Genomic DNA, 23,671 nt, shown 5'->3' on the forward strand with positions numbered 1-23,671 from the left:
GTGCTGAGGGGCGGCGCCGCTCCGGCACCTGGGCCCCGCCGAGCGCGGAGCTGCAGCGCCCGCGGCCGCCATGGCCGCGCTCCTCGGCAGCGGTAAGTGCGGCGGGGCGGGGGAGCTCCGGCCGGGCCGGGACCCTCCCGCGCCCCCCGGCCGCTCCCCTCCTCACGGCGCCTTCTCCCGGGGCTCTCCGGGCGGGGCGCAGGTGCCCGGCGGGGTTCGCGGCGGCGGCTCGGCCCCGCGGCTCGGGCAGCTCCGGGAGCGCCCCGCAGCAGGGGCTGGGGCCGGGCGGCGGGAAGGAGTGGGAGCGGCGGGGACACCCCCGGCTGGGACGCCTTGTCTGAGTGAGCAGCCACTTGTTTGCTGGCTGGGGAGCGCTGGGTGCTGGCAGTGCTGCACAAAGGGCTGCTGACACTTTGGGTTTGAGTGGAGGAAAAGGGAAAATCAACAAAGCTGGCACAGAAGGATTTGGTACAGGAGAGTAGGATGGGTCAAGTATGTTTTCATTTCTGTTACTCTCCTTTTCTACTCACTACATACTGTATACACGCTGCTTCTCTCTTTAACTCCCCACTACTCCAGACTTATATTCCTGTGTTAAAAGTATTCTGTAGGTAGTTCTGCCCCAGGTTTTGTTAGAATAAAGTTGTCATTTATCACTTTTCAACTATATTCAAAGTCTATTCAGCTGTAGTTTGCCATTTTGCCTTAGGAGCCAGTTATCTCGCTGCCCTTGACATTGGATGGAAACCTTAGCTTGGTTTCCCAATATTCATTATTACTTATTTACATTACTTTAAGATTGCAGAATTGGGAAATGTAATTCCTCCATTCCTCAGTTCCCAATCTTCAACGTGAAGGTGCTAAAATGTTCCTTTTTTTTCTTGCTTTTGACTTCCCTTGCTTTTGACCAAATTCTACACAGAAGCAAGAATTTTACACCTACTCAGTGAATCAGTAGACTCTTGCATAAAAGTACAGACATCTGTAGAAATTTAAATGTGTGTCTTCTTGTCAATATGGATCCCTCTAAAAGTTTTTGCTACTAGCTCTTAGATGCCCTGAACTCTTCTATGTAAAAATCACATTGTATTACAAACATTAGAAATAAATAATTAAAGTGAGTGACTGAAGTAATAACTGTCAATTTAAGCAATTGTATAAGCTACAGTGCCCTGGATTCTAAAATCATGTAGGACAGTTTGTTTCATGTAGGCTTCTGGCAGTGTTCCCCCTCTGTACTGGTAAGGAAGCAAAGACCCATCCATAATATGTCATTAGACCTAAAGAAGTCCTTTCTTAGGCTGAATTGCCTTCAATCATAGATTATGCTGCTCAGCTCTTTATTTTGCAAAAACATCACGTCCTTTTTTGTGGGCATTTTCCAGGTAGGTTCAAAATAAGCAACAGTGGGAAATACTCCTTAAAAAGTAACAGGAAGGCTGTGCAGTCAGTCCTGTTTTGACTGTCTCAGCCACTGCTCCTTGAAAACTGTGTGAACAGGAGGAAGACAGCACAGAGTCTTTGTGCTGTGAATCCTAGTCCGATGTGTAAATTTTCTGTTGTGTTAGAATCTACAAAATAGGTAAATGGTCATCCAGCAAAATACCCTTTCTTAATAAGTTTGTGGGTTTATAATTTTGTATTGTTTTATATATACAGTCATTTTCACCTGTAAGGTATTTGACAACTTTTTTCTCTGTCATCTGAATAAATAGAGAGTAATTTCACAATAAGGAAGACCTTTTGGAGACAGTCCCAGAACTAAAATGTTGTTATAATAAGCCAAAATTGTCCTTATGGATAGCACCAGCTGCACATTCCTCAATGTCAAGAGGTAGGAGCTGTTTCTATCCATATGTCTTCGAGGCTGATGAACAGACACAGCCTAAGAGTGTTTCAGGCTGGAACTCACTGAAATCACCACCTGCACAGATCTGAGAACTGCTGGGAATATGCACAACTGAGGAAGGATTAGCACCAGCTATAATAAGCACGTGTGGCCTCTTTGTCTCATAGGCACACTAGATGCTGTTGCACCTGTCAGTTAAAAAGTGTTAAATATTGCTTCATATTTATCGACATATATTCAAAAAGTGTTCCCTACAGCAGCACTGTTATATCACAGGTAAATAATTTCCAGAAGGGATGGCATCACCTCTCATCAGTAGTGACTCTTTTAAGATTATCAAGAGGGATGTTTGATATATAATTTTTTTATTCTAAAATGTATAATTGGAAAAATTTAATTTCCTTGGATAGGGTCTGGCCAAATCCTGAAGCAAAATTTCCTGGCTCTTGCACATGATGTTTAAGTGACTAAACAATGCTGGAAACTACTCAAATTCCATATGAACTCTTACCTGAACATGAGGGGGGGAAAAAAAGATATTTTGTCTGGAAGATGCTGTGTCCTTCACCAACTAAAGAAAACATTCATATCAGGTGTTCATCAGGTAGTTTGATAAGGCCTGAAATCAGTGACTGAAACTTAATTTTATAGAAAATAAAGACACATGATTACAAATTAGAGGTTGTCTTACCATGGGAATGTTAATGAAAGAGCTAAACCTCAGCTGATTTATCTTTTCTTAGCAAGGCAATTTAATTTTCTACTGATAAGTCACAGGCAGTGCTGCTTTAAAATTGTTTACCTTGAAACCTCCAGAATTTTTTTATGTAATTAACAGGCTCAGTGCACTCAGGAAGGCAGATAAAGACATAAATGTGGGGGTTGCTTTCAAGAAATGATGCATCTGTGAAGTAAAAATAAAGAGGGTGAAGAGTATTGTATTTATAATATAAAATCACATTTATTATCTAACAGTTGTGTACTTGTCAAATCTCTTTCACACAGTCTCTTCATAGGAATTACTATATAGCCTAGCTTGGTGAGATTTCATATGAATAAAATGCTGTTTTCTCTGAATTTTATCCTGTCTTCCTTTCTGTAATTTATTATGTATCTCAGAACTGCAGCAATTTCTATATATCTATGCACTGATGTCATATATAGCTATGGTTGATGTTATAATATTGGAGTAAAACCAATGCAAAATATGCCACACTGAAACTTTGAACATTTAAATTTAATTTTCCAGTTGCAAAACTGAGGAAAAGCTTTGTTCTGCTAAAAATTAATTTGATAGAAAATTTGAATCTATAGAAAAACTATATTAAATTGTATTTTTACAATCTATGTGTAAAGGAAAAAGGTCAGTACAGTATCTACTGCATTAAATAGTCATTATATTCTGTTTTTACAGTGTTGTTCATTTACTTCACATGTATATCTACTGTCCAGACTACTGACTGTCTGCACTTGAGGGAGCAATGTATAACTGCTGCAAACGGATGTGAGAGTGTCTGGAATGTGGTTGAAGATGCCTGCAATATTTCAGGTGATTCTGTATGGTGTACACGGCTTTATTTTGAATTGCTTTGAATTTGTATGGTTGCATAATCATAGTTCATTACATATATGCTGTGGTAACTAAATGAAGGTGGTGAGATTTAAAAGAGAAAAATTGTGGCAAAAGACAGTCAGCTTCTGAAATCCTTTACAATGGCCAATGCCACTTTTAGTAACAGTCATACTGTCTCTTCAAGAAAGTGATGAATGAAATTTCTGCACTATGAACAAAGTCAGAGCCTGAACCAACTCAAGAAGTCTAAATTCAGCAGAAATCAGCCTCTTGTGGGATCCTGTTAAATAAAGCCAGCATTTGGCTGGAAAAGAAGTTCCAACCTTGTTTTACACAATCTGGAGGAGTTGATCTGCCCCCTCCCTGGCAGTGCTTAAGGGCAGGTTGGATGGGGCTTTGAGCAACCTGGTCTGGTGGAAGGTGTCCGTGCCCATGGCAGAGGGGTTGGATCTACATGATCTTTAAGGTTCCTTCCAACCTAAGCCGTTCTGTAGTCTGTATTTATTCAGTGAATAGTACCAACACATCACAGAGATTCACTTGCAGGGGGTGGTGGTATGATGAAGTGCACGTTATGACATGACTAAGCTCCCTTGAATTGTTAAACAGATTCTCATGTAAATGAAAGCAGAAAATTAGTCTGTTTATTGCACTTCCAGTAGTTGGTGCTTCACTTCCAAATAATCAATGTTTTTAGTAGGGAAAGACCAGGTATTATAAGTTTGACCTGAAATTTATCTTAATCTCTGTGGTTATTCAAATGAAAATATTCCTTTCCCTGAAAACATCTTGTCTTGAACAAATCTTGGGTGTCATTCACCACCTCTTTCTTTAAATCCCTCCAAGACTTCGCTGTTAAATGATGAGAATCCACTTTCCAGGCACTGTGAATATGGAAGGGAGAAGAAGAGTGGCTCTATAGTCTGCTAGTGTCATTAGACCAAGCTAGTATTGACACCTTTGTTGATTGATAAGTATCAAGTGATCTGCAACTACATCATTACTAGCAAATGATAAGGGCCAGGGACTATTTTCTGATTGCATTTACCTGTCATGGGGCAGTGTGTAGTGGTGAATCACTGTTATCTACATCTCCGTGGAAATCTCCCTTCTTCTTATAATGACATTATTTGAACAGAATAAGCTGTGTTGTGATGCCATAATCTGTTCTGAGCCTCAGCTGCAGCAGATTTGACAAAGTGAATGTTCCTCTGTCTTGATGTCAGGACCCAGTCTGACCAGGCAGCAGAAGTTGCTTGGCTTCATGGTCAATAAGCCATTGCTAAAACATTAACCTGCAGTGTGGGCTACCTGAATGAACGCCTCTGTCTGTCTGTTGCATACATTTGATGTCTCAAATATCCCATGTCACAAGGCAATATTTAAAATAACTAGAGCAGAAAATTCTCTGAGGGGTCTTTCTTAGTGTGTCCTTTTCCAGATACTTATCTACTTTGCATAGAATGGCTGAATACTTTTAAGAACAGATGGAGTAAATGAAAAATACATGATAATTTAACAGTTGCAGCAGTCCCCAAAGCAACTGGGCTTCAGCCCGTGTTCTTTTGATCTGTTAAATATTTCATGTGAGGTGAAACAGTCTCAAAAGATATGGCTGCTGTTTGGAAAAAAAAAATACTGGAATATGCAGTACTTTCTGGCTCAAGTGACCTAAAGATGAGCTCTCTAGAACCAAAACAGAACAAGCTGAATTTGCTTCTCTCATATAATTCATGAGGACATTAGCACCAAGACTATTTGCCACAGAGATCAATATTTGTGCTGTAGCCTATTAATCTGGATACCCTGCAGCCAAATGAAGTGGGCCAGCATTATTACTTCTGTGGTTCCCCCTTTGGATGTACATTGTGCTATAATATGACGTTTCTCTCTCTTATTGTCCTATGTACTTATTCACTGATATTAATGATATTTGTAACTGGGCCAGAGAAACCTTCCAAAAATAATTATTCTTGTGATTGCTTGTTTGGATTTGCATCTGTATGTTTCCTTAGGATAATAGCTCTTGGCAAGGACTCTCTAGCATTGCAGAGCACTCAGATATTGTGTCGGGTCTAGGACAAATTATACTAAATGTGCTTATTAGGTACCATGATCCCAGAGCATGTAAATCCAGTCAGACAGCTGATGGTACCTCTCAGACAGCCCACAGAAACAGTGATAGAAAATCTACCAGCAGCATCCTTAGTAGGAATCAATTAGTAGGAGTAATGTCTGTCATGTGCAGGTCTAGAAACATCATGGATGAGCTGTAGGAATGGAAAAGGTCCTTTGAGCACAAACACGCTACTCGGAGGCAATAGACAATGGGGGAAATATTTGTTTTGTTAGATTCTTTATGCAAAACCTAACTACAAATTATAATTACACTCCTTCTTTGGGATATGAGTTCAACAACTCAGTCCCTCAGACCGTAACCTCGAAGTTAAATGTGTACATTCTGAAGATCTCCATCTTTTGCAGTGCGGGTCTGGGAACACTCTCCGAACTACTGCCTAAGTCACTCCTTTTCTGTCAAACTTTCCATCACTGCCTCCCCACTACTAGTATTTCCAGAGTCTCAGACATAGTCTTCTGAGTCCTCTTCTATAGCCTTCTTCCATCCACCTCTGTGGCCAAAATATGGTGGAAAGAAAAAACAGGGTGTGAAAATGTCTATGAATCATCTTCCAGGTCAGGATAGAAAAGATAGAAATATTAAATTTTGATGAAATAAGATTTTTCCCTTTGAAAAGATCAAAAGAGTTTCAGCACTGCAGAATGGAGATTTTAAGATTTGGGCTTTTATGGTTTGTTTGTGGGATTGGTTTTTGTTTGTTTGTTTTCCTTCTGTTTTTTCACTGAAAAAACAAAGACATTTACGAGCTCTGATTTAACCATAAGTACAAATCTTCTTAATTTTTCTGAATGGGAAGCAGCTGTGTTCAAAAGGAAAAACAAAATCAATTCATATCACTTAAATTTTAAGGAATCACATTTTGAATTAGATTTGGATGAGTTTACTTTTCTTAGAATAACAGGATCACTGAGGTTGGGAGGATCTCTAGAGATCTATCCAGACTGTGGTCTCACCACTGCTAGACAGGAAGACCCCAGATTTTCCTCTGCAGTCTTCAAATTCAGTTCCCACTGAGACAACTGAACAGCTGACTAAGCAAAAAAAGAGATTATCACTCTGGAAATGTCAGCTTCTACTCTGTCATGCTTCTCTCTGTGGTCTTGTGTACATGAATTATGTACCTATAAATAAATCAAATTATCAATAATGGCTGCCAAACATCAGGTCAAGAGAGCATTTTTTTTTTGTAAATGCCTTGGAAGCATATGTATAAGATAAAATATATTACCTAGAACTAATCTCTGGTAAGGCAACAGTAATTGAAAACCAGTAATAAAATATTTTCTGCTGTTCGTCACAGCTGAATCAATACCATGTACAAACAGACCACTACTGATAATAGGCTATTTCTACACAGTTTTCAAGAAGCCATGCAAGGGAGCCCCATAAATGTGATGTGCTTCCTGATTCTGTCTATGCCCTTTGCATGTCCATAGCCCCACAACCTGCCCCCCAGCCCCGCCTGTCAGGTGCTGACTCAGCGCAGTGCGCTCACAGAACATCCCTGGGGGGCCACTGAACGCAGCCCCTGACCCCTGGCCATGACTTGTCAGTGTCATGAAGATAGGTGAGTTAAGTGAGGCTGGGGTATGGGGTTTTATTCTTCTAGTTCCACTCACCTCCACTCTTGAAGTGTACTCTAGACCTTGAAGAAGACAGTCATAAATTTTGTGAATAAGCTGTTGATCCTGATCTTTGTTGCTCTTTTTCTACCACTGGAATATATTCTCCTTAAATTCTTTTATTATCCCTTACTTAGTTGATAAAATATGGAGTAGAATATCCACACACTCATCTTCATGGTCCATGTCACCACATTCTTTCTGACCTATTTTTATGGTCAGGGAGTATCCTATGTCTGTGACCTTCGACAGATCGCCTGAGCTCCTTGAGTACTGGAACTGTGAGGGCTAATGGTCGAAGGCATGCTCTACTTCTGAAAAAGCAGAAGGAAAGTCGAAGATGGGGTTGGAGTAATACGGGCAATCCCAGCCACCATCACCTCCTTCCTTGCTGACACAAGAAGTGGAGTGGGAGCAGAAGCTGGGAAGTGCAGCTCTTGCTGGCCCGTGACATTCCTCTCCAGTAGTGTATTTTTTGATATACTCCCCAAGCCCTCCTTAGTCAGCAACAGCAACTGGAGAAAGGATAATGCAGAGACTGTTTGAAAAAGGGGGGTCAGGACAGGGATGTGAAGTCTGGAATAGCTGATTCTCATTCCTTCAGGGACAGGCAAAATGCACTGTTTCCTCTTGCAGAGCTTTGCCTCAATTGCCTTCCACTGCTATTTGTATCAACCACATATAAGTGATTTTAAAACTCTGAGCTCATCAAAGTTTGCCCATGGCTGGGGACACATGACTTCTTCTCGCTTCGCAGTTTTACTGGAGCGCACGGTCTCTGCTGCTCCACGCCAGTGGGGAAGCAGCAAGGCAGGAAGCCAGACAGCACCATTCACAGGGCAGAGACATCAGCCTATGTGCTCAATAGACTAAGAGCAGTCTTCATGCTGCCCTGTGACCTGCCTGGATCTTGTGAGCCACATACTGCTTCTCTTACGTATTGTGAGACATTTAATATCTGTGAGGTAAGGAGAGGAATTGTGCTGGTTTGGGGACCTACATACCTGTTTTGACAATGTAGATCATGGCTTTCGCAAAATAAAGCTTTCTTAAATTATATTGAACTGCTTCTCAGGTAACATTCTTAAGTAATGTGTAACTTTATTAAGCAATAATAAATCATAGAATTATAGAATGTTAAGGGTTGGAAGGGACCTTAAAGATCATCTAGTCCCAATGCCCCTGCCATGAGCAGGGACACCTCCCACTAGACCAGGTTGCTCAAGGCCTTATCCAGCCTGGCTTTGAACACTGCCAGGGATGGGGCATTCACAGCCTCCCTGGGCAACCTGTGCCAGTGCCTCATCACCTTAAATTTCTTCCTAATACCCAGCCTAAATTTCCCTTCTTCCAATTTTTACCCACTACTCCTTGTTCTGTCACTACAGTTCCTGATAGAGAGTCCCTGTCTGGCTTCTCTGTAGGCCCCTTCCGATGCTGGAAGGTTGCTGTGAGGTCTCCACACAACCTTCTCTTCTCCAGGCTGAACAGTCCCAGTTTTCTCAGTCTGGACTTGCTGGAACAGTTCCATGTCCTTCTTATGCTGGGGCCACCAGAACTGGATGCAGCACTGCGGGTGGGGTCTCATGAGAGCAGAGTAGAGGTGTAGAATCACCTCCTTCAACCTGCTGGCCACACTGCTTTTGAGGCAGCCCAGGACACACATGGTTTTGAGGGTTGTGAGCACTCACTGTCAGTTCATGATGGGTTTTCCATCAACCTTCACACCCAAGTCTAATTCTGCAGGGCTGCTCTCTATCCCTTCTCCACCCAGCTAGCAGATGTATCTGGGATTGCCATGACCTAAGTGCAGGACCTTGCACTTTGCTTCATTGAACATTGCAAGGTTTGCACTGGCCCACTTCTCAAGCCTGTCAAGGTCCCTCTGGTGGCATCCCTTCCCTCCAACATGCCAGCTGCATGACACAGCTTGGTGTCATCAGCAGATTTGCTGAGGATGCGCTCAATCCCACTATCATCATAATATTTTTGAAAAACTTCTAGGTCATAAAGTAGATGATTGATTGATGTACCTTTGTACCACAAACTAGTACATGTTCTTTATTTTCACTGCACATACAAGGAAAATATGACCTGACATCCGGTGTGTGTTTGTCACTGAGTCCGAGTGCACATGCAAACAGACTTGAAACTGGGCCAGCAAACTAAGGTTTCTGCACATTTATTTTTTTTGTTTTAACTTCTCCCTCATTTTTATTATAAAAACCCTAAAAAATCAGACTATTCTTGGGCTACTTTAAATTTGTTGTCATTCTCAAACTTAGGCAGTGAAGTTGTTCTGTAGGGTAGCAGTTCAAGGGAATATCCAAGTGGCGTTTGTAGGCTCACACGATCCTCACATGAGTACAGAATCTGACCCAGTGCTGGCATCTCCTCAGTGTGGGGTTATCATCACCATTATCACAGGGCTGGGTCTGCCCTCTGTGTCCTCTCACTCCATTCCATGGCAATGCCTTAGCCTGCACTGTGTGTTCCTGTCCCTGTACCAGGCACTTCATTTCTACTACACAGGACCAAGATAAGTCTCTCAGTTCAGGTTGTGTCCCTTCCACCCCTGGGCACCTTTTTAGTTTGGTCTCAGTGCCTTACCTGCCTAAAACAAAAGGTGTGAGTTTGAGGTTTTATGTACTTTGTAAATGAGAGCAGATATTCTGGCAATGGATCAGATCAAATAAAAGAAGGCAATATTGTATCCACAATTTTATATTACTTTGAATATTATTTAAAATTTGTAAAATGTGACAAACCATCTTCTCTTGGCAATGCATATTATGTTTGTGCTTCAGTTGAATTGTTTTATGTAACCATATCCCTTAAGCATTAATAATCATTAATGAAATTACAATTTTAATGATGAGATCTAGGTAATAGATGCAAGGCAGAAGACACTGTTGGATGTAATAGAATAATCCAGGTCCTGGCTGACGAATACCCAGAATTCAAAAACTGTGTCTGCACTACAGACAATATCTGTAGCATCACAACTTTGCTTGGGAAACAGTGCGGCATTAGGAAAGGTAATTAACATAAAGTTTTAATTATGAAGACCAAACCCAGTAATTCTGTAACCACCATTTTAAGTGGATTCAAGTTTCTTTGCATTTCCTCAAGTCTGATAAATGCCCCAAAAAAATTAGTTTTGTCTTTTCTATGATATTCACATTCCAGCATGCAAATGAAAGAAATGCCACAAACAAAAGCAATAAAATGCATGTGAGAAAGTCAGACGGTTTCTAAAGCTCTTGTTGAATCCACTGAAAAGCAAGAGTGAATACACAGTGTGTGTTGAGGCCTACTCATTTCCTATGGAGGTTTGAGAGCCACTGGATCTAGGTTGCGTGTATGGAGAAACGTATCCAGTACCTTATAAATGGGATTGGGAGTGAATGGGGATGCACAGTGGTGCAGTTGTGTCACACAGTTGCAGGAGGGCCTTCACTACATCTAGGAGAGATTACTGTATGTGGGAAATAGTTACCACTTTCATAAAGCTGTACATAGTACATACAATGCATCTTTTAAAAATTCTGTTTAATCAATGGGCCCAGCTCCCCTCAATCTATTTTTTATTTTTCTGAGAACTCTAATCCCTGCAGAAAACCTATCTTTGTAATTGAGAATTACTTGGTACCATGCAGAAATTGCAGTTTCTGGTCCGAAGTCTCCTGGCATAATGATTAGCAAAGCTGACACAAGAGAGGTAAAATTAGCCAGTGAATGAGAGTGTGCAAAGTGAGTTTCAAAGCTGATTCCTGGCCAGTGCTGGCATCTCTGCTGGCATCAAACAGCATTCATCATACAGTACTAGAATATATGGCCGTATTGCAGAGAAAGTAATAACATCCTGGTCTGCCCCAAACTCCTTGCTCCAAACAAGAGGGATGGGTATCTAAAACCTGATGTTGATGTCATTGGAACAATTGCTTTTGCTTCTAGCAAAATGACATAATTTTATATTTTTTTGCCAACTGAGATTACATTTCTCTTCACTATAGAAAGAAGTTTGGATGGACTTACACTAATGTTGAGTTTACCTGCAAAGGATAGCATATGGTGTTGGTAGACACTTTCAGGTGTAATTCTCCCTGTCTAACTTAAATTACTATTTTATGTAATCAATCAGCCGTCTTCTGGAATTGTCATTCTCTCTTTAAAAATTATACATTCTCTTAAGATGATAATCCATGATATGTCCAAGCTGTAGGTGGTTAAAATTATGTGAAGTTAAACTCTTTATGCAGTAATTTTAGTGAGGATTTTTTACTAGTTTTGCAGCTGAACTGTTAGAGTGGACTGTACTATACAGCCAACAGCAGACAGTAAGTTGAGGAAGATTTGTTAGTCTGTAAGACTGTGAAACTATTATGTGTTTACACACAGCTCAGAATTAAACTAGGGCTGTTTCATTCAGTGTAATGCATTAAGACAAGTACCCTTTTCCTGAGTTTTTGTGCTGTGATGATGATCCATCGTCCATTTGATTTATAACTCTGTTTGTACCTATTTCTACAGACTATTTGGAGTCTTTCCCAAGGTCAGACATTGAACTGAGCATTAGGCAACGCAGAAACCCTCAAGAGCAAAGGCGCTCTGAAGAACTGGAGACTGACTGCAGCCTTGCCAAGCAGCGCTGCCGAGAGGAGCCTCAGTGCTCTGCCATGTACAGGAGCTTCCAGCGGGCATGCCAGGCAGCTGCAGCCAAGTGCAGGTTCCCCATGCCTGGAAAGTGTTTGTTAGCCTGGAGACAGCTGAGGAAAACAGTTCTGGGAAAGTGCTCATGCTCAGAGCCGCTTCAGATGAGATGCATTAAAATATGGAAGGGAATATTTGACAACCCTTGTTTACAATACTCTCAGGAGAGCCAAGCCTCAGCAGCAGGTGAAAATGACTACAGCGATGGTGACTATAATGCTGATGTTGATGGTGAGAAAAATCCAGTCACTGACACAGGTTAGTGCTATTCCAGCAGTCTGAATGCTTTCATACATAACAGGACTGTGCACAGTCTGTGAAAAAGCTTTTCTTGCCCACTTGTAATTCAACATCGAAAAAATGATCATTTTAGGAGGTTTATTTATAAATAAATTCACAGTCTGACAGAAAATGATAGCCTGAGTGCAAGTACTATTGTTCTTCAATCCGTTAATTTGATACAACCTGATCCAAATCAGTCGGTTTTAGTTTTTCACTATAACTAGAAACAGTGTAAGACCAATAAAAATAATTTTCTAATAGCAAGAATGATTTGCTTGCCTTGACTTTAGATCATGACAAGCAGTTAGTTGAAAACTGGTCCACCGATAAACACATTAAGGCCTCTGGCTTTTATTTATTCACAAGAAACCTGACTTTATAATGCACTGAGAAGCTCTAAAAAACTCTTCTTGAGTTCATAGGATCTATAATTATGTAAAAATGTTAGCAGCAGCCTTTGAGAAACTGTGCTTTGGCCCCAAAACTTATGAATAGATGTAATAGTGGGTTTAGAAATTGTTAATGGGTTCTATTTGGTCAAGCTAATTTGTTTTATTCTTGTTTGTTTTTACTACAGGCACTATGCCAGCAAGACAGCCAATCCTTTAAAGTGAAAAGCTAAGACATTATTTATCACTTATGTCTGTATCTGTATCTTTTTCTTCTAGACAATATTAGTACGGAAACGAAATTACAATGGGGCTTATCTGCTCTCTCCAAACAAGGTAAGTCTGAATTTACTTATGAATACTTATGAAAAATAATTTTAGCTTAGTTTTTGGACAGTGTACAATGTACCTCCAGATAAAAATGAATATTTTTCATTCAAATGAATGATCAGAGAGTTAATAGATCCAACATATTTTCAGTTAAGGTACTGCGTAGAGAAGAATCCAAAAATGTAACAGGTAACAATCAGGTAATGTAAATTAGGTTAACAGTCATGATCCTGTTAAATTTACAGAGGCAAATCTTATCCCATAACCATTTTAGGGTCAGAATTTTCTAGATATTTTTGGAAGGTTTATTTCACAGTCTAGAAATATTTAAACTGATGTTAAAAGCACAAAAATGCCATTTATATTCTCTTCATTACTTATTACATAGCCTAGCATAAGGAGATTTCAGCAGTTTCAGGAGGGTTGCTTATGAGGGCCAAGCAGGTGCAAGACAGAAGTGTGAAGGTTACTCAGTAGGCTTAAAAGAAGCAATGCTGGAAGAGCTGGATCAGAGTTTTGGGAGTCAAGCTTGATTTACTGGGAATGTTGTAGACAGCATGCCTACCAGTCATCACTTGAGAAAAATTTTCTTGCGATTTTATTTTAAAAACTGTTATTCTTTTTAGTGTACACAACAAACAGAAGCTGTTTGGATGTGAACAGGGAGTGTGTTGAAGATGAAGTGTGTAACAAACAGTTGTCCCTGTACCTTAAAGTTTGCTTAGTAAATAAGAAGTGCGACATGGAAGGATGTCAAGCAGCCATAAGGTTCTTCTATCGAAACATGCCTTTTGAAGTTGCCCAAATGATGATATTTTGTGACTGTATCCATCATGATGAATCCTGCCACAGAGCCAAGGAACTTCTCCATGGCAAGCCCTGTGCAGTTACTGCAGTTCCACCCCCATCATGTCTGAATGTAATCCACATGTGTGAAGAGAATGAATTGTGCAGGTGAGTAGAAGTATTTTGTCCAGTAAAGTGAATAATGATTTGGTGAAACCATTTTTATATATACTCTATATATCTCATCTATAACAAAATTATTTTCTGCACTATATCTGCTTTGTTTGACATCTTCACAGATGTTTGCATCAGCTGTGGTAATTCCAGACGTAATTCCAAGAGTAAACTGAAATGATTAATTTTCAGAAGGGTCTTGAATCTAATGTGGGCTTTTCTTACGCCTGTATTATGACACTTAACACCATTTATGCTGGACAAACTCTGTTATTGCATATTTTCATAACCACTTTCTTCAGATAACACCTGCGTGTCTGCACCTTTGCCCTCTAGCATTTTGCCCAAGTTGTGCAGCAGACCAGACAAAGTTTGTTTGGTTAACGTAATTACCTTTCGAGGGCAGAGTCTGACCCTTTGTACCCAACAGCCATGCAACCAACTTGACCTGTTCAAAAAACTTTAGTCTTGTTCTCTTCGTCTCAAGGATACTTTCAAAAAGCTTTCAAAAAGCTGGCCTGAAACATGCACAGACCATCAAACTCAGAAAGGATAATGCCTTCTGAAAGTTTCGTTTTATATTTGTAAAACATGCAACAGGATTACCCATGTTTGTAGCTCAACTTAATTGCCACCTGTTATGGATGGTCAGTTGGCCCACTTTGGTTTTCAGTGTAGTCAGCTTGTGAATTGGATCTGAATTTTACCTCAAAGCTGTGCTCAAATTAACCTTCAGTCAACAAACCACAAGGCCAGGAGATGATTTTGGTTTTGTGCAGATTATTCAGATTGATGTCAGTGAGAATGGACAAAGAACTGGGCTACAAATGTATGTCCATACATGTATAGGCATGTAATTTCATAATAGAAAAGTGCTGAATTCCCCATCATTCTGGGAACATTAATGTTTCCTGGCACTGACAATAAGTGCATAAAATTACCAAAATTAGTCTGTGAATTATGGCTAGTCACATCCATAAATCAGGAGGTGAATAAAAATACTTCCATTAGAACAGAGGTGGCATCTGCTTTGAAACCTTTGTTTGGTAATGAAAATATTTGCAGAAATTTTCTAGCCAGTATTGCAACAGTCCATGCTTTTCCATGTGATATGCTTGTAGCTACTACACAATATCAAGAGCAGATTAATAACCTATTTCTATGATTAAGGAAGAATATTTTAATACCTTAATGTTTTATTAACCTATATATTATACAATATAAAAGACTTTACCTTTATCAACCCCTAAGATTTAATGTGATAGATTTTCTTTTAATTAATATCCACATATTTTTTAGTTAATTTATAATGGATATTTTCTATTGTCATATACAGTGCATTGAAGGCCAATTTTATTCCATCCTAACAGCAAATAAATGGAAATAATTTGAGGTTATTGAACTGGGAAACAAGTTAATTCTTCATGTAATTCTTCATGTAATTCTTCATGTAATCTCTGCTTCAGTTTGTCTTTAAGTTGAACTGAATTACTTCTACTTTTTCCTGAGCCTTGGACATTTCGTATTTTGTTGGCGTTCGGCAGGGCTGAGGGGTTGACATTGGATGCTGATTAGTTAATGTAAAATAAGTTGAATGTTTATTCTTCCTTCACACTACTGAAAAACTGATCCACTGGAACGGCCCCTGGTGTGGTTTCATTGTGGTGGCTGGTCTGATTCCTCTATTCACATTTCTTCTCTGAGTATCTGAGACTGTTGGAATTCACACTGTTTTTTACTGGACTCTGGAAAAATCTCCGCAGGTGCTGATTAGAAGTGCAGTTGCTTTTTCTCAAAATCAGAGCAGAATTTCTGTCAGCCATCTCTGAATATTGCCATTTTTAAGGCCTAAGTGGTACCTTGGAATTACACTCTCTTTTAGTGGTGTTCCTTAAATCCCCTTTTATGAAATCACAATTGTAGTTGTTAAAATGTCATTGCATACTTCTTTTTTTTTCCTTTTTTTTTCCCCTACCAGGAAAAAATACGTAACTTTTCAGTCAAAATGTTGGAGACATGTGACAAAAAAATGCTATGAGGATGAAGCTTGTCTTGAAACGTTAATCAAAGATGACATGCCCTGTTCTGCCAACGCTGATTGCAAAGCAGCCTACATCAGCAACTGGGGCACGATGCTGCACATGGAGTGCACCTGCCAGAATCTGCCTCCCCTGGAGCAGCCTTTGTGCGAGCTCTTCCACCACATGCTGCACAGCAAATCCTGCTTCAGTGACCTACGTGAGTAACACATACAGCTTTACAGAATAATTAGTTTTAAAGAGAATTAAGATGCTAATTTACACCAAATCTTTACTACATCTTTGCTACCACTGGTTGCAGCAAGATCTATAGCTGTGGGTTTTTTAAAATCCAAATCAAAGTACAAACTGTGTTGTAGCGCTATTGTCACAAAACTGGACATACAGTTTTCTTCCTCTGCTTTGGAGAAAAAATTTATTATAGTAGTAAACCAATGAAATTGACTACATGTCTCATTACTTGAATTTTCTGAAATAAAGAAATAATTTCTGGAGTCTATATCAATATGCAGATTTAAAAAGTCCAAGGTCTTCCTGTCATTGGCCTAATGTTGTACTTTTATACATTGTTTCTGGAAATAATATGAAGTAGCATTTTGTTTTTCTTTCTTTTCTTCTTGGAGTCTAAATATTGGTAAGCCTTACACATATTTAGCAACAGACTTAATTCCACAAAAAATAACTTCAATTATTTAAGTAGGATGTTAAATAGGAATGAAGGCTTTAGGATTTTGTCTTAAGTAAAAGCACTGGGTGTAATTCAGGTAGGTAGGTACTTTCTCAGAACCAGTAATGGCTTTCATGTGCTTAATCAGCTTATCAACTTACCAACTTACCAACTTAATCAACTTATTTTTGTTAAATATCCATGTCCTTGCCAAGCCTTTGGTTAAGAGAATTGTTAATGCAATAAGTGGCAATATGGGAGCAAATATTAGTGTTTTAGTCTGAATCTGCAATGTGCTTTCAAAGCAAACCTCCTGTTTGTCCCCACTTACTGTGTCATGGGTCACATCACAGGGTGGTTCTCTGTCAAAGGGTGGGTCCTGGTCTCCTGCAGCATAAAACTGAACCTAAAGGTTCATCTGCAGCCTCTGCAGTGCTCCAGCTGCATGCAGACATCTGGTCCATCAACCACATCAAATACCAAAGTATTCTCTTCTCTTCAAATCTCTGATCTATTACACCAACTATTTTGCAATATAAATCCTCTTAGGATATGTTACTCACTAGTGCATCATGCCCTATGCCAGTTACCTTCTACATGTATACTCTAGAGTTATATATATTCTTAAACTAACTTGGGAGAGCAAACAATATCTAAAGATTTCAATGAAAAGAAATGGCTCTTTCATAGTTTTATCTGATGGACTGTATTTTGAAAACATAGGGATTGTGTGCATGCATTTCATTGAATAAAGTAGCTACTCTTTTAGTTCTAGCAACCAAAATGGTACCAATGATAAGGGTGTAATTTTTTTTCGTGTCACTCGAAGGCTACCCAAAAATTAAAATCAAGTTGCTGAAACACTGCTCTTAATTTAGTTAATCACTATTCAAATCCAGACTCCGAGAAAATACTAAAAATTGTATAACTCCCCTGGACAAGGATAATGGAACACGCTTAGAGTTGAGATTTCTAGCAGTGATTTTGCTGATGAATATTATTTACTTGTTTGCTTTATGGCTGAATTTAATGGTCCAAATGAGTGAACACATCATCGTGTTAGTTATTTCTTAACCTACAAAAGAAAAAGATGATCCTCATGTCTGAATAATCAAATAATTGCTGACAAGCTTTTGCCATTCCCTGAAGCAGTCTCAGGATAAAATGGTTTGAGGGCTTTTGTGATTGAAACTTCCCTAACCTAATTGGGACTAAAGAAGAGAAGCTTATGTTGCTTATGTGGTGCAACAATTTCCTGGCAGTTAAGCAAAAAGAATTTGGGGATCCAGAGCCTTTGGTTGATCAGTACCTGCTCTACAGAACACTTGCAGGTTATTGTTAATATTGCTTTTTTTTTTTGTCTAGATGCCAGTTGTAATGTAGCTAAACTGATGATGCTGATGATTATGGGTTTTATTATAAGGCATGTTTTTAATGCCATTCTCTGCGTGGCAGTTCAGAGATGTGGAGTGACTACTCTGTTGCAGCGCCCACCCAACCCCATCTGCTGACTTATCCCTCTGGCCTGGTGGTGATCTTTGGCTGACTTCCACTCTTACAATGGCAATGACCTTTCTGAATAGGCAAATACCCAGAATTTGGAAAAGGGATCTTTGCCTCCAGAACTGGTGTGAACAGACCCACAAGCAGTGTTTACACCATCTCATCTTCCTACTCTTGCATGGCGCTGCCTTTGCTACAAGTGTTTGCTCTCGAGGCTGTGCTCACAGGATTGCATTTGCTGCAGACTCAGTAAAAGGCAAGAACTGTGACTGACTGCTGCTGTATGAAGCAGAAGGACAGTGTGGATCATTGCCATTGTAGGATCAGTGTCTCAACAGGAATAAGCAAAAATGTCGGTGAGGAGAAGAAAAAATTTAAGTTTCCAAAATACTTTAACTCTGGGTTGTACTTTTGGGTCTCACAGAAAAAAACCAAATTACAGGTAGGTTTAGTCCATTGTTATTTGGACAATAACAATGGACTGTTCCAGGCTGCAGATTATATGCCTTTCTTATGTTGTTTTCATTACAAAAGAATAAAAATTTCATGTCTTGCCATTCATGTGTGTGACCAGATGTACCCTTGTATGGTTTAGCCTCCTGCTCTGTAAACTATGCTACTTAAGTAAACCTTCTATTTTTCATTTCAACAGAAGATGTGTATTTTCAGATATGTTAATGAAATTATACCTACTAAGAGGACAGGCCTTTGTGAAAAAAATTGTTGAGGTCTAGCAATGCAGTTGGAGAATAAACTCTGCCTTGTGGAAATTACTTCAGACTACTACCCTTCTCTCCACTTCTGTATTGGTTTGGTGGACCCAATTCTTTTGATGGGCCTATTTTTAAAACAGTTTATGTGAAAAGAGAGTTTAAGCTGTTTTGTGACAGAGAATATTTTCAAAGCATGCTTGGCACCCACAAGAAAAACTACAGGGGAGGTTTAACTGAGATGGAAAAGGAAGAACTCTTTTGCACTCATTCAATTTGTTCATCAAGTATCAGTAAACAGTATTTTTAAATACCTCCCTTTATAAATTCTGTGGCTGTTAGCAAAATACCAAAAAATATTCACTTGTATAATTATTTTAAAGTAATATTTTGAATAGATATTTTCTTTCCAATATTCAGGTCGAATTTCTATTCAGAAGAAAGGTTTTCACTGGGTAAATACAGAAATGCCAGGCGAAAAGAATTCCGGAGCACAGCTCCATTCTTCTGCAATTAATGGTGAGTTTGGGCAAGTCACTCCATGATTTCCACAGAACTACTCTTGAAATATCCCTCATGTAGGATAGAAAAGGCCAAAGGTTGGGTCCCTCAGGTGGTTTCAGGCAGGTGAGCTTGACCTGTTGCTCCTCCATTCAGTCTGGATATCTCCCTACCTGTTTGGCTTAGCTTATATATCCACAAAATAAAGTTAATCAGACTGAACCAATTACTCTGATAAATGGTTTTGAAATAGATGTCTCACAATCACTGTATTATAATTGGGGAAAATTAGGTTATTAAGCCTGCCAGAGCCTGACTCTCTGTACAGTCATTAGAGAGTAGTAGTCATAATGTGTAATACAATTATTAGCTTTGATGTCACACCTACTTCTATCTCTCTTAGCTTTCTGTAGTAGTTACAGCAACAAAATTAGAAGTCACAGTAAATGGTGGTCTGAGAAGGGGCTTGTGTTACACTCCATCAGACTCTACCTTCTCATGCAACAGAAGGGCACACAGTATCCCATGGGCTGAAGAGCTGCAGCTGCTTTTATTTCCATGCATTAAAATTAAGAAATTAAGCAACATAAGGTTAAAGGATATTGAATTAATATACAGATGTTTTCATTGCTGAAATAATATTATTTTATATTTCCTTTCGAGGGGCCCAGTTACAGAGTGAGAACACTAAAGAGCTTAATGCACAGATACCACCTCTAATGAGAATGACCTGTTCTACCTTGTGCAGGGCAGATTACAATTCTCCAGACATTACTACAAATTATTTCCCAGAACTGTTCATACAGAACACTTTCAACTGTGAAAAAAATAATTCAATCTCTGCATGCAACAGAAAATGAAGTGACTTCTAACCTCTCCATCCTTCAACTATTGCTGAAGTGGGCAACCTGGGAAGTATAAAAGTGGATTAAGGGAATGGGATTCCTGAGAGCTGTATGTGCATAATTAAGCATTTGGCTGTAGCGTTAGCATTAAAATTACTTAAGAATCATGCATGTCATCCAAGTGCTCTGTGTAGCCAGAGAAGAAAGTCAGGGACCCTCTAAGGAAGAGTAGTCTAATCTTTTTGGACTGCATTTCTGAAAGTATTGACTTCTCCTTGCCAATTACAGAGGGAGCCTGAATCCCTAGTTGGAGCAAGACTCTAGTGGTTAAATAATGCAAGTCATAATACAAGAAATACTGCACTAAGTGAGAAAATGCAAAATGTGAGATACTTCACCCTTGTGACTAGTTCTAACTGAAGATCCTTTCAGTGGGTAAAATGCATTATAAATTTAACTCGGAGATTCAGATAAATATTTGCAAGAAGCAGCCTGCATCCAGTTAATTCTGTTCACATTGAAGTCTGAATACTTTCCAAAAACCTCTCCTTGAAGTCTTAACAGAACTTTGGATGGCCTTAGAATAAAAAGAATGCTGACCAGCCTAAACCATACAATAAAATATTCTTTCTCTTGTAGCTGTCATGTACATTAGATGGGAATTCTTAAGCCATAAAAGTCTCATAGAAAAACAGGTCAAGAGGAAAAATTTGATTCAGGATATCTGCTTGATGGTAAAAACCATACTGCATATTGTTTCATAAATCCCACTGCCAAAAATCTAACCCAGTGTCCTAGATTCATATGCTAATAAATGTGCATTACTCAGGCTGCAAGGGGAGTTACTGTCTTCACAAAATATTTCTCTTTAATGAAATCAAATCCCAAGAAGAATTCAGGGCACAGAGACAAAACAGTTAAGTTGTCAAATATAGCTTTTCACATGTGTGAAGACTTTTGAAGACATTTTCTTCTTGGCTATTTTCTTCTTGAAAAACATGAGATAAAATCTGCTGATGTCTCTACATTAAAATCTCAGAAGAATCCTTTACTTAGTTTGTCATTGAAAGAGACAACGGAACTCTTTCACTAGATGAAATGAATGGCCATCTATGGATGAACATGCTCAGAAGAAACTCAGTATGTCTTCAGCTTTTTCTTAGTTTTATACTCTAAAATACAGTTTACTGTTCAAAAAAACAGTTAATTTCTCTATTTTATTCAGCAGCATTGCAGGTCATCCCATTGGATAAGATTGCTTTAATAGAAGGAGTCTTTCACAATAAATAATAAATCTAAACATATATACATATATTCAAATATATTTGCAAATAAATAGAACTATGGAAGTTGAAATATTATTCCAGCTTTTGGTGTAAAAATGTGATACCAGGATTATGTAAAAATCTTGACTGGATTTAAACACATTCACAATCTCAGGAGGGAACAGGCCCACAGAGTCATCTGTGGGCTGATACAACTCTGTTATCAAGATGTGATGTGGGCAGAGTCAGAACCATATAAAAGTTAATGAGACTTTTCCTGTAAGCTTAGATGGGGCCAGAATTTGATCTCATTCTGGAAACAGTATCAAAAAGTGATAAATAAAATTTGTCCAAACTTCTAATATGTGTACCTAATTTTGCATTTTCAGCCTGGTTTTGACTTTATCCTATGCAAATTATATCAATGACTTTACAGAACCACATAATTGAAAAGATTGCTTCCTGCACTTTAATTTGAAAAATGATTCATGTGGGAAGATAAGGATTTACTTTCATTAGCATGGAACTTTGGAGCTAAGTTGTGGGGTTTTTACGGAAGAGAAAGATAGAAATACTTACCTTGTTCTTGTGAGATACAATAAAATTGGGCTTGACCCAAAACTGTTGAAAATTGTTGTTTTATATATTTCCTACTGAGGAGTATTGCAGTTCTGAGTATTTAGATAAACAAATAATTGGCAGGGTTTATCTGTAAATATGCCAGAACTGAGATTAATTCAGCTTCAGTGACTTTAATTTGTCAGGTGTCAAACACTGTCAGTCTGACAGGTTTATAAATGTAGAAGAAAGCCTGTGACAAGCTGCAGGTAGCCAGGAAGCCTCTGAGCCCAAGCTGGGATTAGTCCGTCCGATGAATCTGCGCTCGGTGTACGTAAGCAGGTAGCTCTGCAGTAGAGTGGAATCCCACCCATGCTTCCAGCTGTCGGCTCCAGCTGAGCTCCCACTTCCCCTCCGCAAGCCCCGCAGCCGGGAGTGTCCGTGTGTCTGTCTGCAGACCGCCCCCGGCGGTACCTGCAGTCCTGCCGGCGGGTCCCTGCGGTCTGCAGCTCATCCTGCACAGGGCAAGACAGGCTTCCTGCAGCCCTGGTGGCCCTGCTCCACACCTGCCCTGGGGTGAGAAGGCCCAGGAGTCTCTCACAGCCGCTGGCCACCTCTGTGGCACAGAGCAGCCCTGCCAGCACCTCACAGCCCTGCGGAAATGCCGGCTCTCGCTTGTGTCCGTTCGGTCTCTGCACTCCTTACTCGTTCAAGTGGTTAAACCACAAAAAAATATATAAAATGCATAATCAGCTTTTCAGCCACAAAACTTTGCCCTGTCCTAGCCTTACAAATTTCCTCACTTCTCAGCAGGTGTAAGACAATACATGGTTTCTAGCATGATCCCATTACTGAAATCCCTCTTTGTTCCCAATAGAACTGAATCAACATCTCTTTTACCAGCAGTTCATCCAAAACGTGGCTTTTTTTTCAGATTTTGTCAAAAAAACAGAAAAAAATGATTTCACTTCATCATTTCAAAGTGTTTTGTTTGATTGAAATGAAGCACCTTTCAGAAATTTTATAAGAAAAAGATCATCATGCTCTGCTGAAAGTTTGTTAGCCCATTTTTAAACATCCATGACTGTAATTATAATATAGAATTTGTTAGATACAATATTTTTTGTGGTGACGTACTTTAAAAGTTTCCATTTGCCTAAAATATGTGTGAAAGTCACTTTCCACTTCAAAAAAGTAAGAAACTGTTACCCCTACAACTGCTCCTTCACTTGTAAAAAGTTTTCAAAGGTAGCTGGATGTACAATTAAGATTCAGAAACTGAAAAAAAATGCCTACAAATCACTCTTTTGCTAAAACCCATCATCTTAAAGAAATGTTGTAACTTGAGAGCTAGGCCAACTGCTGATGTAGTTTTTAATATATGTTATTAGCAGTACTTCTCTAAGATAGGCCTCACCCCTCTTTCTTCAAATATTCACCATATTAAGTTTCTTTCAGTAGGTTACTGGATTAAATGGAATGTTCATTCCATTTGTGCAAACTGTGGTGGTTTGATCATTGCTTTCATTTCCTTATATTGGAAAACTTGAACTTGGGATAGTTTTTTGAGAAAAGTGAGGACCCTCCTACAAGGAAAGCCAGGCAGGTCCAACCCCCTGCTCAGCTCATTTTTTTCCTTGCTGTGGAACACATATTCACTCTCTCTGCCCAGGGCTGCTCCAGCATCCATACCACCTGTGCTTGTATTACACGACACTCTACACC

General features: G+C 39.4%; 1 protein-coding gene across 5 annotated transcripts in view; it reads left to right on the forward strand.

Moving 5' to 3' along the window:
- The window catches only part of GFRAL (GDNF family receptor alpha like), a 28,022-nt gene continuing 4,351 nt past the window's right edge, over positions 1-23,671 (forward strand). For 2 of the 5 annotated variants that reach the window (XM_032104662.1, XM_032104666.1), the window contains exons 1-8: positions 1-92; positions 3,264-3,398; positions 10,064-10,222; positions 11,718-12,155; positions 12,848-12,904; positions 13,525-13,852; positions 15,837-16,096; positions 19,198-19,296. In XM_032104662.1, coding sequence (XP_031960553.1) covers positions 71-92; positions 3,264-3,398; positions 10,064-10,222; positions 11,718-12,155; positions 12,848-12,904; positions 13,525-13,852; positions 15,837-16,096; positions 19,198-19,296 — 1,498 coding nt within the window. In that variant the 5' untranslated portion in view covers positions 1-70. Of the gene's footprint in view, positions 93-1,715; positions 1,835-3,263; positions 3,399-10,063; positions 10,223-11,717; positions 12,156-12,847; positions 12,905-13,524; positions 13,853-15,836; positions 16,097-19,197; positions 19,297-23,671 lie in introns of all 5 variants that reach the window. The other 3 variants (XM_032104665.1, XM_032104664.1, XM_032104667.1) reach the window with 3 other exon arrangements.

This window comes from Corvus moneduloides, chromosome 3 (assembly GCF_009650955.1).
Source record: "Corvus moneduloides isolate bCorMon1 chromosome 3, bCorMon1.pri, whole genome shotgun sequence".
Lineage (NCBI taxonomy): Eukaryota > Metazoa > Chordata > Aves > Passeriformes > Corvidae > Corvus > Corvus moneduloides.